At 42.5% G+C, this 17,501-nt stretch overlaps 1 protein-coding gene across 1 annotated transcript; it reads left to right on the forward strand.

Annotated features, from left to right (window-relative positions):
* The first annotated feature begins 1,824 nt into the window (after positions 1–1,824).
* Positions 1,825–2,783, forward strand: LOC131898838 (olfactory receptor 13G1-like). Its single transcript, XM_059250069.1, has one exon. It carries the CDS (start codon positions 1,825–1,827, stop codon positions 2,737–2,739), a length of 915 nt encoding a protein of 304 aa, XP_059106052.1. The 3' UTR covers positions 2,740–2,783.
* Positions 2,784–17,501: the final 14,718 nt, after the last annotated feature.

The following is a 17,501-nucleotide window of genomic DNA, read 5'->3' on the forward strand; positions in this document are numbered from 1 at the left end:
ATGCAGGGCCCCTGGTCCTCACACAGACATCCTAATGTCCCCTCTTTACTTGGAGATGTCACCTTTTGCTCTTGAAATTTTTTTATTTAATCTAATTTTATTTTCTAATGAATGCTGATAGTTAACTCCCCCTGTTTGTGTGTGCGTGTGTGCATGCGTGTGTGTGTGTGTGTGTGTGTGTGTGTGTGTGTGTCTGCCTGCCTGACTGTCTGTCTGTCTATGTTCTGCTGAGAAGCAAGTTTCTGGAGAGGACATCTGAGAAGATTCATGCTATAGGCTTACCATGTGAGTTTTATGTTAATTGTACATGTGTTTAAATATTAATTACAATGTTTTTGTAATAGGGGTGGGTTATAGAATTTTAATGTTTGACCCAGGTTTATGAGATCACTTAAACTGTCATTATTGAGAAAGTTCTGTAATCATCTGAAAAAAAAAAAAACCACAACTTGGACAAATCATAGCATAATTTCCTTTCAGAGCCTGCCTGTATCTCTCTATTCTCAGTCCCTCTCTCTCTCTTTTCTGTTCTTTTTTCCTTTTCTTGATACCTCTACATATTTCCCCATCTGTTTGTGTCTTTCTTTGCCTTTATATCTGTCTCTATCTCTGTCACTTGCGTGAGTGTGTGTGTGTGTGTGTGTGTGTGTGTGTGTGTGTGTATTCTCTCTCCTCTTTGTCTCACAGTCTTCCTGTCACTCCGAGGCTTATGTCTCTGTCTTCCTTATTTCTCTATCTTTCTATCCCCACATCTTTTTCTTTTTATCCTTGTACCTCTTCCGCAGACCTCACATTGAACTACATAACATTTCTTGTGTCAGGGAGCACACACCACAGGTGATGTGGTCTGCTACCTTCTGGCCACCCCTACAGGGACACAGTGTGGAAATATTCAGATAAGATCATCAACCTTACAGACATTGCCTGAGGCAGATGGGAGAGTTGAGCTCTAAGCCCAAGCCAAGAAATAGTTTCTTACAATACTGGCTGTATACGGGCACATAAAATAACAATGCTCTTTAAAAATGAAGATTATCTAGTAGATTATATTTGCAAATGTAAACTTTGAGCTCCAGTACTCCTAAATTTAAGCAACAGTTTACATGAGAAGTCACACAGTCTGCTCTTTCCTCATCACTTGGAAATTGGCACTCTGCATCCAGGCACACTCTGTTCAAGGCTTTCCTAAATTCAGCTGCAGTTTTAACTCAGGCAAGTGTGTGGCTGCCTGGGTAGGGGTGAGACAGGGCTTGGTCCTGCCTGGTGCCCTACTGCAGAGCCCTTGACCCCCAGCTCCAGTGACACATAGATGAATGACTGAGATTGGTATAGGTGAGTGTACTGGTCACCCTTGAAGACCGTGGTTAATGATGTTTTCTATGACCAGGTGAGGGACACCTGCCATCTTCCTCATTCCTCCCCACCCCCACCCACTGTCTGAGCCCTTGAACAGAAGGGAGGCGCAGCTCTCCCCGCTACCAGGACACACAGCCTTCCACCTCTGGGGTTTTCCTGGCCATGCTCCATGCTCCCTGAAGCCTGGGGAAAGGATCCTCCCAATGGAGAAATACCCTGAGTCCCAAGGTTTATGAGTGGACACATCAGTCTCCTAGAAGTCCTACATCTAGAAAGATACCTGCAGCATTGGGTGGCACATTGCTCTGTTTGTATCCCAGGCAGTCTGAGATTTGGGTGTGCCTCAACACACCTGAGGTGGGTTGTTGCACAAACTGGGACTGGAGCATATATTTCCTCTTCAGACACTATCAGAGCTGCCACAGAAAACCCACCGCCCCTGAATCCTGAGGCCTACCCAGCTTTGTGATGAACAGGACACTGGTCACTGAGTTCCTCATCCTGGGATTCTCAGAAATGCCTCATCTTCAGGTACCACTTTTCCTCAGCTTCCTCTGCCTCTACACAGCTGCCATCTCAGGAAACCTTCTCATTATGGTGACAATCAGTGCCAGCCCAGCCCTACATACCCCCATGTACTTTTTCCTGGTCAACTTGGCTGTGGTGGACATCCTCTGTACCTCCACCATCCTGCCCAAGCTTCTGGACAGTATGGTCGGGGGGAGGACCATCTCTTATGGGGGCTGCATGGCCCAGCTCTATTTCTTCACATGGTCACTGGGGGCAGAGCTTCTGCTCTTCTCAGCTATGGCCTATGACCGCTTTGTGGCCATCTGCTGTCCCCTGCACTATAGTGCCTGGATGGGCCCCAGGGTGTGTGCATTCCTGGCTGGCCTTGTCTGGGCCATCAGCCTGACGAACACCAGCGTGAACACAAGCCTGATGCTGCGTCTACCATTCTGCAGCTCCAATGTGATAGAGCACTTTTTCTGTGAGATCCCCCCACTATTGAAGCTCTCCTGTGCTCCCACACAACTGAATGAAGTCATGGCCTTTGCTGCAGATGTGTTCCTGGCTGTAGGGAACTTCTCTGTGATCATCGTCTCCTATGGCTTTATTGTGGCCAGCATCCTGAGGATCCGCTCTGCTGAGGGCAAGCAGCGTGCTTTTTCCACCTGCTCTGCACACCTCATCGTGGTTACCATGTACTACTCCACTGTCATCTACACCTACATCCGCCCTTCATCCAGCTACTCACTCAACAAGGACAAGGTGGTGTCTGTCATCTACACCTCAGTGGCACCCACCTTGAACCCCCTCATCTACACTCTGAGGAACAAGGATGTCAAAGTTGCTCTTAGGAGACTTCTGTCCTGCTGCTGAGCCCATGCCGACACCACTGCCTTCAGCTCTGCTCTACTGGGGGGTCACAGGTTTGGTAGAGGTCCCTGTTCCTTTTCCTGAGGACACACCTGCCAAACCAGAAGAGACAACTCTTCATCTGCTGGGATTCACTGAGGAGAAGATCTGGGATCTCCATGCGGTGTCGGTGTCCTGTGGGACCATAGGGTATCCATATAGTTATTCACTTCAGTTTTTAAGTGAATCCCCCAAAGCATCAAATGTGAGCTTTTCCCTAGTTTTCTTGGCTTGCAGTAGTCACATGAGCCAGGAGCTCTGGTTCGACCCTGCTTTGTGCACGTGTTCCTTTTTAACCCCACAAACCTTGTTTGTGGCTGGCATGTAGGTAGGTAATTTGAGAATGTAAAGGGCCTTGTATTGGTGAAATTATTAAGACCACTCTATGTAGTCAAAAGGGAGGTTTATTTTGTGGGGTAACTTACAAGTGAAGGGATAGTTTGCAGGGTCAGGGAAAGGTGTGGCACAGTCCGGTGGTGTTCTCTGAAGAACTCTGCTCGGTCTACCTCCAGCAACCAGGGTCCAGGAATCAAGAGAGCCCACACATCCGGATCTCGGGTCTTCAGGGTCCTCTCTCGGCCCTGCCTTGTAGGTGTAACAGTTACCGAAGCCTCAATGGGGGTTGGAACTTCCAGGTCAAAGCTGGAATGGCTACCCACTACAGGCTGGGAGGTTTTAGAATAATAGTTCTGTCCTGTAAGTGAAATATCTAAAAAAAAAAAAAATTATTTCCTTCCACTTTTTAGTACCTGTGACAGAGAATTTTGGGGGGAGGCTTTTACCATGCTGTCAGCATGCTGTGGCACCGTGTGTTGAGAGAAGGTCTGCCTTTGCCTTCCATCCTGTCCAATGTGAACCACCAATGCTAGTCAGCAGCTAGTCAGCTACCACTCACCCAGGAGGGCTTCAGCAGCAGACAGTTTGCTAGCAGCAAGAGGTTTCATGGAGTCCTGGGCCTTACCATTCCCACTGTGGAGAAATCTAGCTGGACTGGTGTACGGTTGGGAGCTTGCTGGTTTGGAGGGTGTGGCCAGAAAGGGAACTATGAGAGGGAACGTAGCTGTTGTCCTTCGGGGGCTGCTGACTTTTGGAGCAAATCCAGAGACCTTTGATGCAAATCTTCACTTCTGGCCTGGGCTGTCTCGAGGTCATGGACTAACTCTGGTGGCCTTTTGACCCCTCTGTCTGCTCCTGGTTGACCTGTGTTCCTTCCAATGGTTGGTTTTTATTTCTCCTTTCAATGCTGATTCAATTAATTAGTTAATTTTTGAAAATTTATTTTCAAGTTGACATATGTGTATAGTATTTTTTTCATTTCCCCTCCTCCTTTCAACCTTTCCTATGTCCTCCTACTTCCTTTCAACTTCATGGCCCCTTTTTCTTGATTATTATCATTGTTACATATATATGAATAAATATATAAGTACAGCCTGTTGGGCATTAATGTTTCTGATATTTATTTGTGTTTAGAGTTGACCTCTTGGTCCTGGATAACCAATTATGGGGCTAGTCCATGGGGAAGATTGATTCTCCTTCTCAGAAGTCCCTAATTGCCTACAGCTCTCCAGATTTCCATCTTCCATATTAGCATGTCAATTGGTGCTGTCATTGTTCAGGTCTTGTTTAAGAAACTATATTCTTGAGGGCTTGTAAATACAGCTCCCCTGTCCTATATAGATGACACAATATTGCAGCAGATATCTTGGTCCTCTGGGACATAATTTTTTCACTTTCTCTTCTTTGATGTTCCTTTAGACTTAGGTGTGGGGTTGTATTAGATGTATCCACTAGGACTGAGCACTTCACAATCAGTTGTAACTTTCTGAGTTGGTCTCTGTCTACTACAAAACGAAGCTTTGATGAGGGGTGAGAGCTACACATATCTGTGAGTATAAAGGTAAGTATGGGAATGCAGTTAGAGTTTATATTGGTTTGGGAAAGTGGCTGTGAAAGGTTCTCCTCTATGTCTGTGACCTGTCCAACCACAGGTAGTTGGCTGGGTTTACAGTACCAGGCATGAATTCTGTTCTACTGAGTGGGCTGTAAGTCCAATCAGACAGCTATTGGTTACTGCCAAGATGTAAGTGCTGCTGTTGTACCTTTAGGAATATCTTGTCATGCTGCTCATTGTTGTGGCTCATAGGTACAACAGCGGGAAAGATACTGATCACTTTTCTTCCTTGGCAGCCTGTATATCACCTTCTGGTATTATGAAAGTTAGTCCTCATGGAGGAGGCTTCTGGGTGAGATACAACTGGATCCCTCCAAATCTTGTATTTGATGATGTCTTCATGCGTAGGGACTTACCCTCCAATTCTGAGAGGCAACCTAGGGCAACAGCCACAGCCCACAGTGTTTTGGGAGATGCTTGAACTGCCCTGCCCAACAACTCAAAAGAAGTGTCTTGTTCATGGTACTGTGGTCTTTGTTAGACAGTCATTTGTTTGGGGGAGGCCATTATCATCCCAAGTAGTATAACTTCATTTAAACTTTATATAAAATATATAGTTTCAAATATCCTAAGTAATATTTATCCTTCCTCCCTGTTTCTCACTAATACTCTCCCCCGCTGCCCAGTTAAAGACTCCCCCAATTTCAACTATTCCCTCCATGAAGATTCTAGGCTTTTATTAGCAAGACAATGTCTTGTTCTTATTTCTGCTCTAGACACAGGGCAGGTACCCAGCAAACATCAAGGGACTGCCACAACAAACAAAGAATAGAGTGATTGTTTTCATCAATTAAATCATTACACATAAATTTGGAAGAAGTCAGATAATTGAAGGAACAATCCATTATTTTTCTTTAATCTGAATTAAGTGCCATGTTCCTATGGAAAGTGTAAAGCCATGCTTGAATGGTACCAAGTGAAAGAATTTGCAATTTAAACTTGGAGTCTCTGAAGTTTTTGAAAGACATCTATGGGTATTTTGTCAGTGGAGGTTTGACGAGACTAGTCTGGTGGCATCGAGAGTTTAGACTTCTAAGGATGCTGCTGTGCCTGACTTGCTACTCTGATCTCAGTGGGAAAGAAACCACAGGAAGTGCTTTCAGAGGTAATTCTGAAATACAGAAGTCTGTATGAGTGTGGTACCTACAATGTCAGGACTAGAAGGGGCACTCTGTGCTAAGGTGAGTGCCCATGCCAAGTATGATGACCCAGCTCAGGGATCCTCAAGGGACATGGCACTCCTAACACCTGATTTCTCTTGCGTTTCATTTTCCATTCCTCAAGAACCACAGATAATTTTCATTATGTGCTGAGTTCTAGTAAAATTAGGCACGTACAAGGGAGAAATGAGAAAATACTCATGATTGCATGCAGAAACTGCCATGATGATAGTCTCATCTCAGTCCTTATGTGTTACAATTTTTTTTGTTTAATTTTCAAATTCTGTGTCCTGGGAATCATCTAGGTAATTCTCGTTGAGACACATTTCTACAGGGCAGGCATATTTTGCAGAGAGGAAACTGGTTTCACCTTCCATCTTGGTGTTTTGTGATGAGTTTTTCACATGTGGAGTTCTTTTTTTTAATTGCCCATATTAATAATAATGGACACATTTATTTTGCATTTCTAGACATAGACAATAAATGTAGCATATTGATAACAACATTAGTTATTAAACAAGCTATGGTGGTCAGTAAAGTAACAATCCATTTGGGGAAAGAAGGAAATATGTTTTAACAGGACACAGCAGCCAGTGTTGTTTCAAACTTCTACAGTCTAACACTGGGCAGTTTATTTTATCCACATTTAAGCACAGCACACTTTTGGAAAAAAGATTTCCTGATATTAATTAATTCAATCTGTGTGTACAGTGAGGTTTAAGACATGTTTATATTAACACTCTTTACAAAGTACATATGGCTTCTTGACTGAGAAACACTGCCCAAGAGAAGGGGTCTACGAAGAGTGACTGAGATATACATAAAGCTCTGTAGGAGTCAGGCATGTCCTGGTCCTACAGAGGTCACCTAGGCTAATGTAAAGTAATGTGACATCTCCCATAAGGCTGGGTTCTATTGACTGAGAAATGATGCTCAAGATAAAGGTCTAGGAAGGAAGAGTCTGCAGTAAACATAATGGGATTGGGGATTCAGGTTCAGCCAGGCCCTACAGATAGCACAGATCACCAGGGTATTAATTACATCCATTTCCAGCTTTCAGGACAGAAAGCAAGTATACATCTCTTTCATTGAAGAGACAACACTGAGTGTTTAACACTCCTGGTCACCCTAGTGCTTATCTGTGAGCACAAGGACCTCATGCCCTCTACAGGCAAACAGCAAATCAGCAAAAGGGGACAGTGCTGATGAAGGAGAGGACTCGTTTTCCTGCTTTAGTTCTGTGAACATCAATAAAAGTAGGGCCTTGGTATTAGTTCTGTTTCTATTCTGAGGAACCATCTGCAACAGTACTTTGCAGACCAATGTGTCAGTAAATTTGTATAAAACTATTAGATTTTTCAGCTCTGTTTCTGGGAGGTCATTTTGGTAGCTATTTTTTTATTATTATACCATGTAGGGTGATTAGAATGTCTAACTTTAGGTTGAAGACTGTGACTTGCTCTGAGCTCCACACAGCTGCTGGATAGCACTTCATGTTTTGGAACCCCATCTTCACCTACAGAATAATAATTAACTATCTACCAATTTCAAGGAGAAGGCTTTATATGAGACCCAAATGAGATCGCATAGCATGTACTATGTTTTTGAACCATCAAGCTCTAAAAGTTAAGATCTTCCTTCCTTCCTTCCTTCCTTCCTTCCTTCCTTCCTTCCTTCCCCCCTCTCTCTATCTTTCCTTCCTTCCTTCCCTTTCATCATTTTGTTCTGTTTCTCTTTTTTTTCTTGAAAACAAATTTTTTTTTATATACAGTATATTCTGATCATGGCTTCCCCTCCCTCAGCCATCTCCATGTTCGTTCTTTCTTCTAGAAAACAGACAGACAAACAAACAAACAAAATCAGAATAAAACAAAGCAATCATCCAGGCAATGGTGGTGCATACATTTAATCCCAGCACTTGAGAGGCAGAAGCAGGCAGATCTCTATGAGTTTTGATGCTAGCCTGGTCTGCAGAGCTAGTTCCAAGACAGCCAAGGCTGCTATACAGTGAAAACCTGTCTTGAAAAACAACAAAACAAAAAACAAAGCAAGCAGAGAAAAAAAGAAAAAGCACAAGAAACACATACACACCCAGAGATATACATGTGTACACACAAAACCCATGGAAACACAAAATTGGACTGTAATCAATAAGTAAAGGACAAGTTATGTTAAAAAAGTCAAACAAAACATTGAGACAAAACACCTCCAAAATTACTATTGAGTTCATTTTGGGTTGATCATCTACTGCTGGGCATGGGGCCTCCCTTAAGTTTGGCTTGTACATCCATTGAGACTCCATTGAATAAAACTAAGTTTTCCTTTGCAAGTGGTTGTCAGTTGGAGATAGCTTCTGGCTTAGGGATGGGGGCTCATGTTCACTTTCCCTCTCAGTGCTGGGATCCTATCTGGCTTCCCCCTGTGCCCGGGTCCCGCGGGCCAGGTTATTTGATGAGACCCGAGGAGGCACCTCCTGAAAGATCAATGGGGGTGAGAGAGAAAGGAGACCAGGCGCATAAAGGAAGACAGAGTCAGTCTGAGTCGCTTCGAGGTCTCGTTTATTGACTGGGTGTTGAGGCTTATAAACAGGGCTTCAGGCAGGGTGGGGGAGCAGGGGAAGCACGGAGAGAAGAATGGAAAATTCCTAAGGGAGGGTGAGGTCGCTTTGGTCCCAGGCCCCTGCAGCTGGCTGATTAGCAGGTACTCCAGGAAGTTGTACAGCCCGAGGTTAGGCCAGGAACTTCCTGCTTTTGTAAGGTTTGATAAAGTAAGGACACCGCTGTCCAGAATTGGTCCCCAACACCCCTGTGCAGACCCTGTGCAAGCTGCTACTGTCTCTGTGAATTCATATGTGTACCAGTCCTATTGTTTCTAGAAGGCACTGTTTTCTTGGTCAGTTCCATCCCTGTTTGCTCTTACAATCTTTCCACCTTCTTTTCCACATAGTTCCCTGAGTCTTAAGAGTAAGGATTTGGAAGAGACATACCATTTATGACTGACTGTTCCAAGGTCTCAAACATTGTCTGGTTGTGAGTCTTTGTATTAGTTACCATCTCATGTAGCTTCTCTGATGATGGCTGAGTAAGATACTGACCTATGGGTATAGCAGAATGTCATTAGGAGTCATTTTATTCTGTTACTTTAGCAGAACAGTAGTATTTGGTTTTCCCTAAGTCCATGGCCTATCTAGTCTCAGGTTCTTGGCCACCTGAGGAGTTTCAGACATTGGTTCCATCTCATGGAATGGGTCTTAAAGATAATTCCAACAGAAGGCCCCAGCCTTCTAGAGTATGTAGAAGGTGTGGCAAAGGCCAACATTGGACTAATACATACAGATCAACAAGGGACAGGCAAGGTAACCCTTGTGGGAGCCTGTTTTTGGGTTCCTCGTGGCTTTATCCAGCATGTCTGCATAGAGGATGATTAGGACCATGGGCCTGAGTGCAGGTGTCTGAGATGGTCTGCATTTGGCTGTGCTGGGGGAGGAGGTCTTTTGCTCCACCCCTTGGCGTCTCTATAGATACCCTGGGGCAGAGACAGTCGGGGCCCATTGGAAAAGGTTCCAGGCCCTCTCGAGGCTATCCTTTATTTTCTATCTGTTTAACTCCGCAATATTCTCTGCAATATAAATCCTTCTATTTAATATTTCCTGCTGCTCACACTCAAGAAAAGTCTGGTAAACGCCCCACAAACCCTTTGCCATCGGGAAATGACTTAGGGGGCCTTTTGCAAGCCCCAATGTCAAATTTGGTTCAATCATTCCCTGTCAGCATGGGGGAAACTCCTCCACAGAGCAATTAAAGGACCTAATGCCCATTGTTAAAAATCATGCTGCACTGGATGACAAAACAGCTTCAGTAGATAAAACAAAATTTCCAGGAGAGACCATACAACAAGTATTTTGGTAAACTTCTATAAATGGCCAAAGACCAATGCTAAAAATATGGATAAACAGCATTGTAATTGAAGGTTTTATTGACACAGGCATGGATGTAACAATAATTTCACCATAATCTTGGCATCTAGATTGGCCTCTTCAGGAGGTAAATATTCAACTTCTAGGGATTGGAATTAATCTCAGGTAAAACAAAGTACAAGGTGGGTCAAATGAATAGGGCCAGAAGAACAGACAGAAAAATTAGAGCCATATGTGGCTAACATAACAATGAATTTATTGTGATTTGTTACAGCAATAAAAAACACAGATTAACATTCCTCTAATATCATATACAAACCAAAAAACAAAGAATACTTCTGAGAGAAATATTAAAAGGTATTATCAAGAACAGTCACTGACTGCTCATGTTGTACATAAGCAAGACACAAGTGTTGGTGGTCTTTCAAGGGTATCAATAGCCCTACCTTTAAAATGGTTAACTGATAAACTTGTCTAGGTGGAACAAGGGGCTTTGACATCAGAAAAATTATAGGCACTACAACAGCTGGTACAAGAGCAGCTAAACACTCAACATATTGAACAATCGACCAGTCCTTGGAATTCTCCTATATTTGTCATCAGAAAGAAATCTGGAAAATGGAGAATGGTAACAGATCTGAAGGCTGTAAGTAAGATGATTCAACCAATGGATTCTTTACAGCCTGGAATTTCCTTGCCTTCCTTATTACCTAAGGGGTGGCCTATTATAGTAATTGATTTAAAAGTCTGCTTTTCAGGTGGGAGAGATGGCTCAGAGTTTAAGAGCACTGGCTGTTCTTCCAGAGGTCCTGAGTTCAATTTCCAGCAACCACATGGTGACTCACAATCATCTGTAATGAGTTCTAGTGCCCTCTTCTGGTGTGCAGGCAGAACACTGTATACATAATAAATAAATAAAACTTTTTTTATCTTTTTAAAAAATTTTTATAATTTAATTTAATTTTATATATCAGCTACAGATTCCCTTGTTCTCACCCCTCCTGCCTGCCCCCCCACCTTCCCCTCAGCCCACCCCCCATTCCCATCTCCTCCAGGGCAAAGACTCCCCTGGGGATTGAGTTCAACCTGGTAGATTCAGTCCAGGCAGGTCCAGTCCCCTCCTCACAGGCTGAACCAAGTGTCCCTGTATAAGCCCCAGGTTCCAAACAGCCAGCTCAAACACTGAGGACAGGTCCCAGTCGTAGTGCCTGGATGCCTCCCAAACAGATCAAGCTAATAAAACCATCTCACTTATCCAGAGGGCCTGATCCAGTTGGGGGCTCCTCAGCTATTGGTTCATAGTTCATGTGTTTCCATTAGTTTGGCTAATTGTCCCTGTGCTTTTTCCAATCTTAGTTGTTTTTTTTTTAAAGTCTGCTTTTCTACTATACCTTTATAAGAATAGGGTAGAGAAAAATTGGCCTTCATGGAACCTACTTATAAAAATTTCCAGGTTGATCTCAGTCTGCAGGGCAGGCTTTGCCCTGGAGGAGGTGGGAATGGGGGGTGGGCTGGGGGGAAGGTGAGGGGGGCCAGAGGGGGGAGAACAAGGGAATCCGTGGCTGATATGTAGAACTGAATTGTATTGCAAAATAAGAAAAAAATTCCAACCTGTTACAAGTTTTCAGTGGAAAACTCTTCCACAAGGGATGTTAAACCGCCCCACTTTTGTCAATATTTTGTACAACAGCCATTGGAAATTTCCTCAATCTATAATTTACCATTATTTGGATGATATCTTACTACCTAATTTAGACTCAGATACCTTAGAAAATGTTTGAAGAGATAAAGAAAAATTTTGCCTTGTTGGGGATTATAAATTGCTCCTGAAAAAATACAGAGAGGTGATTCTATTAATTACATAGGATATAAGTCAGGAGCGATCTACTGTGAACTTGTAATGATTTTCAAAAATTGCTGGGAGATATTAACTGACTATGACCCACAATTGGACTGATAACTTAAGGACCAAGTATTTTATTTCAAACCTTAAAAGGTGATAAGGGCTTAAATAGTCCAAGAAAATGGAGGCTGAGAGAGAATTGTCTTTGATGGAAAAGAAATTACAGAACGCACATGTGAGTCACTTGGATCCAGAGCTCGTCTGTATTCTGGTTATTTTACCTTCTATGCATTCTACTACAGGAATTCTTATGCAGAGAGAATATAATATCTTAGAATAGATATACCTACCACACAGAGTAAAAATTAAAGACCTATGTAGAAAAAGTTTCTAAATTGATTCTGAAAGAAAAATTGAGACTTTGTCAATCAATAGGAATAGACACAGCAGAAATTGTGGTACCTTTTACTAATTCTGAAATTTCCTCATTATGGGCAGAAAATAAACATTGACAAAGAGCTTGCAGCAGTTTCCTGGGAGAGATTAGCAACAAATATCCCCAAAGCAAGAGTTTATAAAATGAACTAATTGGATCCTCCCTCACATGGTACAAGAAACACCAATTTCTGGAGCCCCTACATTCTTTTTAACTTTTCTTTTTTTTATTGGTCAGTACAATTAATGACAAATTGTGCTATATAAATTCTTCATCTTAATGATTTTCTCTGATTTTTTTTCTGATTCTTCCATCTACTTTATACATTTGCCCATCACTCCCCACAGATACATTTTCATTCTTTCTTCTACTAAATGTTCTTAGACAGAAAAACATCAGTCAGAAAAATGAGAATGTGAGTACAAGAGATTAATAGGTACGATTCAGAGTCAAGAGGCTCTGTACAATGATGTTTCATAATGAAGATGGAAGCATATTGTAAAGAGAAAGAGAGGGAGACTTCAAGGAGATACACATGGCTGATTCCTTCTCTACAAACCTTTCCAAATATCTTATTTGGCTGTTTCTTACAATAGCCAATACACTTTTCATTTTGTATTAAACTTTCTTTTTAAATTCATTCTTTGAGTCTTTCACATCATGAACCACAAAAGAACTTCTAGAATCCCTGATCTGAAGTTGTACTACTGAGCTATAGTAATAAAAAAAAACTATATGGTATTTACACTAAAACAGACAGGTTGACCAATGGAATTGAATCAGGGACCCAGACATAAAGTCACACACCTATGGACACCTAAATTTTTTTTATAAAGAAGCCAGACATACATAATGGAAAAAAAGAAAGCATCTTCAACAAATGGTGCTGGTCTAACTGGATGTCTGCATGCAGAAGAATGCAAATAGATCCATATCTATCACCCTGCACAAAATTCAAGTACCAGTGGATCAAAGACCTCAACATAAAATTGGACACACTGAATCTGATAGAAAAGAAAGCAGGGAATAGCCTTGAACACATTGATACAAGAGACAACTTCCTAAAGAGAACACTGATAGCTCAGGAACTAAGGTTGACAATTAATAAATGAACTTCATGAAACTGAAAAGCTTCTGTAAGGCAAAGGATGTTATCAACTGGACAAAGTGACAACCTACAGAATGGGAAAAGATTTTCACCAATTCCACATCTGATAGAGTGCTAATATCCAAAATATAGAAAGAACTCAAGAAACTAGACATCAACAAAGCAAATAGTCAATTTAAAAATGGAGTATAGATCTAAACAGTGACTTCTCAATAGAGGAATTTCAAGTGTCCAACAAACACTTAAAGCAACATTGTTAGCCACCATTGAAATGTAAATCAAAACTATTTTGAGATACCACCTCTCAGAATGGTTAATATCAATAACACAAGTGACAGCTCATGCTGGTGAGGGTGTGGAGCAAGGGGAGCACTCCTCCATTGCTGATGGGAGTGCAAACTTATACAGCCGCTATTGAAATCAATATAGTCTTTCCTCAGAAAATTGGGAATCAATTTACCTCAAGACACAGCTATACCACTCCTAGGCATGTACTCAAAAGATGACAATTGCTCAACTGTGTTCACAGAGGCTTTATTCATAATATCCAGAAACTAGAAGCAACCTAGATGTCCCTCAGCTGAAGAATGTATAAAAAAAATGTGTACATTTACACAATGGAGTATTACTCAGCTGTTAGAAAATGATACCATGAAATTTGCAGTCAAATTTATGGGACAAGAAAAAAATCATCCTGAGTAAGGCAACCCAGAATCAGAAAGATAAACATTATATATATATATATAGATATAGATATAGATATAGATATAGATATAGATAGATAGATAGATAGAGATATAAGATATATATTAGCTGTTAAGTAAAGGATAATCACACTATAATCCACAGATCCAGAGGGGCCAAGTAACAAGGAGGGCTCTAGGGGGAACACATGGATCTCCATGGGAAGGGGAAATACAATGGATTTTGTGGGTGGACTGGGACAGGTCGGGATGGGAACAGGAAGGATCAGGTGCAGGAGGGAGGGACAAAGGGACAGGGCTGGAGAGATGACTAGAATTGGTGGGGGGAGCGACATGGAAACTTAGTGCAGTGGAAAGCTCCTAGAACCTATGAGGGTGGCCCTGGTGAGGACTCCTAGTAATAGACAATACAGATCATGAACTGGCCATCTTCTGTAACCAGGTACAGCTTTCAGTGGTGGGACTGAGATACCAGCCCAGCCAAAAAAACCTTTGACCTTCAACCTGTCCTTTCTGAAAGATGTGCTGGGGCAATGGTAGCTCAGAGCTTGTGGGATTGGTCAACCAATGACTGATATAACTTGACGTTCCTGCCATGAAAGTATGTCCAAGTCCAACACTGCCTGGATGGCCAGGAACCGGAAGCTGGATGGCCTAGCGACCTAGGTTAGAATATGACTGACAAAAAAATTGAATGAAACTATTCCTAATGATGTTCTGCTATACTCATAGGTCGATCCCTAGTCCAATCATCATCAGAGTGATGAAAGCAGATAGAGACCCACAGCCAAATATGAGGTGGAGATTGGGGAACCCTGCGGAAGAGGGGAGGGAGGATTATAGGAACCAGAGGGGCTCCTACCAAATCAACAGAATTACAACCTACAGTCCACAGAATCAACTAAGCAGGTCTCATAGGGGCTCAAGGAGACTGAAAGGGCAATCACCAAGCCTGAACTGAATGTCTCTGTGCTAGGTCCTCTGCTTATATGCTATGGTTGCTAGCTTGGTGTTTTGTGGGACTCTTCAGAGTGGGAGTGGAGGTGTCACTGACTCTTTTGCCTACTTTTGGGACTTGTTTCCTCTGACCCTTGGTATGAGGGTTTATGCCTAGTTTTGTTATCTCTTGTTATGCGTTGTTCAGCTGATATCCCTGGGAGGCCTACTCTTTTCTGAAGAGAAAAGGAGGAGGAATTTATCTAAAGAAGAGGGGGATGGGAGGGGTGGAGGAAGGGAAACTGAAGTCAGGATGTATTGAAAATAAAAAAAAAATAAATAACAAAATAAAATAAAAGAAAGAAAGAAAAGATTTGTTTTATGCTGTGGATATCGATCTGTATAAATAAAATGCTGGTTGGCCAGTAGCCAGGCATGAAACATAGGCGGGACAAGCAGAGAAGAGAATTTTGGGAAGTGGAAGGCTGAGGCAGAGAGATGCTGCCAGCCGTCGCCATGAGTAACAACATGTAAGATGCTGGTAAGCCACAAGCCATGTGGCAACTTATAGATTAATAGAAATAGGTTAATTTAAGATATAAGAACTAGATAACAAGAAGCCTGCTGTGGCCATATAGTTTGTAAGCAACATAAGCCTCTGTGTGTTTACTTGTTTGGGTCTACATGGCTGCAGGACTGGCGGGTGAGAGAGATTTGTCCTGACCATGGGCCAGGCAGGACTAGAGAACAGTTTTGTTTTGTTTTTTTCCAGACAGGGTTTCTCTGTGTAGTTTTGGAGCCTGTCCTGGATCTTGCTCTGTAGACCAGGCTGGCCTCAAACTCACAGAGATCTGCCTGGTTCTGCCTCCCAAGTGCTGGGATTAAAGGTGTGTGCCACCACCGCCCAGCAAAAGAAAAGATTTTACTTAGTTTTTCATTTATGAAAGATCAGATGTCACAAAGAAAGTACAAGGCACTTAGAATAAACCCATTGCGTATGTGTCTGATTCAGATAAGCACTCTCAGCAGAACAGAGGAGTCAATTTCTATCATGGTGGGACCTTCCACACAGGGCATGAGAATCCCAGTGACACTCTGGGAGATGCATGCAAAGGGTTGGTGAAGGGAGAGTATGGATGCTGAACTGCTCCTGCCCACAGAATGTGACTCCCCTGACCATTATCCTCCACACCAGTCTGCAGGGAGCTTGGGTCATGAAGCCACAAGTCCCCTTTAATTGATCCTCAGAGCTTTCTCCTTCAGTTTGTATCCCAGGAGGCACCAGGACAAGGACCTGCCCCGGGTCTCAGAAAATCACAGGTATTTCTGAAGACCAATGACCTCTACACAAAGCAAGACAGAGCTTCAGAGGGACACTAAAGACTTGGTGCTTTCAGGAAAGGGGAGTCTTGCTCAGCATAGTGTACAATTTCGTGGGAGCCATCTGTCACTTCAATTCACTGTGACAAGGAGGGGTGAGTGAAGGCTAATTTTCCACTATGTCAATTTTCTGACTAACAGTGGAGGTCCAAGGCAAAAGTCTCACTATAAAGGTGACGTTTGTTTCAGTGTTTGGATGTCAGTCAGAGGGGTGACAACTCATGTTCTCAATGAGACCTGAGTTTGAGGAAAGAATGCTGGATCAGAAAACAGATTATGATAGAAAGATTCGGTTTCATACTCTACTGTATAAATGGCAGAATGTCTAGCTTCTAATTATGATCAGAGAGTTTATTATATCTGGTTTTTTCCTTATGTTCAAAACCTGACTTCCTCGTTCATCACTCACAGTACTCAGACTAATTTTTAAATGAATTGTAGCTATATGAGGTTGTTGTGAATTTGTTCCCCCACAAACCCCCACATGGATACTAGATTATTTCATGTCTACTCAGGCACAAATGGAAACACAAACAATGAAAACTCAGTTCACAAAAAAAGTGGATGGAATCATGAAACAGAGCTTGAGTAGATTCAGCTCACCTCTCTGCTTCACATGTGTGGGGGTGAGCAGTTGGGAAACATTGACTTTTCCCTACGTACAGCAGAATCACACCCGAGTAAGATAATGTTGTCTACCAGGCCTATAGGAATGAGAGCCATCAAAATATTGCTTGTTAAACCAAGTGTGTATGAAAAGAATAAGTATTTATTTATAGTTTTCCAGAAGTTCTGTTCTCATCTCTGTCATGCATATAAAATATCCCACAAAAAATCTGTACATTTGGCTGTTGGATGTACCAGTGTATGGCATGCCCCAGGTAGCTAGTCCAGACAAAATGGCAGCCATTGGCCACCAAAGTCTCATAGACCTCTTCTCTCTGTTGCTTATCTTCTATGATAGTACAAGTACTATACACCTGGTTTGGTCCTGATGAGAAGCAACAATTGGTACCACTTGGTGAGGAGCACAGAGTGAAGTTAGTACTTTTCCTATGAAGAGGCACATTCTCTGCAGGGAGCTGAGACTGTGTGAAAGTCCTATGTCTAATCCAGCCTTTGTCTGTCACAGATTCATCGTCATGATGATCTTCTAATCTTCACACTGTTTGTTCTTCAAGAACAAAGCTCCCTCCAGTTCACTAGGCAGTCTCAGCGTGGAGTGGGGAATCCTGGAATTGGGCACCTGTCTGATGTCATTAGATGTTCCTGCTCTAGGTGCTTCAAGGTTC

Source organism: Peromyscus eremicus, chromosome 1 (genome assembly GCF_949786415.1).
Source record: "Peromyscus eremicus chromosome 1, PerEre_H2_v1, whole genome shotgun sequence".
Classification (NCBI taxonomy): domain Eukaryota; kingdom Metazoa; phylum Chordata; class Mammalia; order Rodentia; family Cricetidae; genus Peromyscus; species Peromyscus eremicus.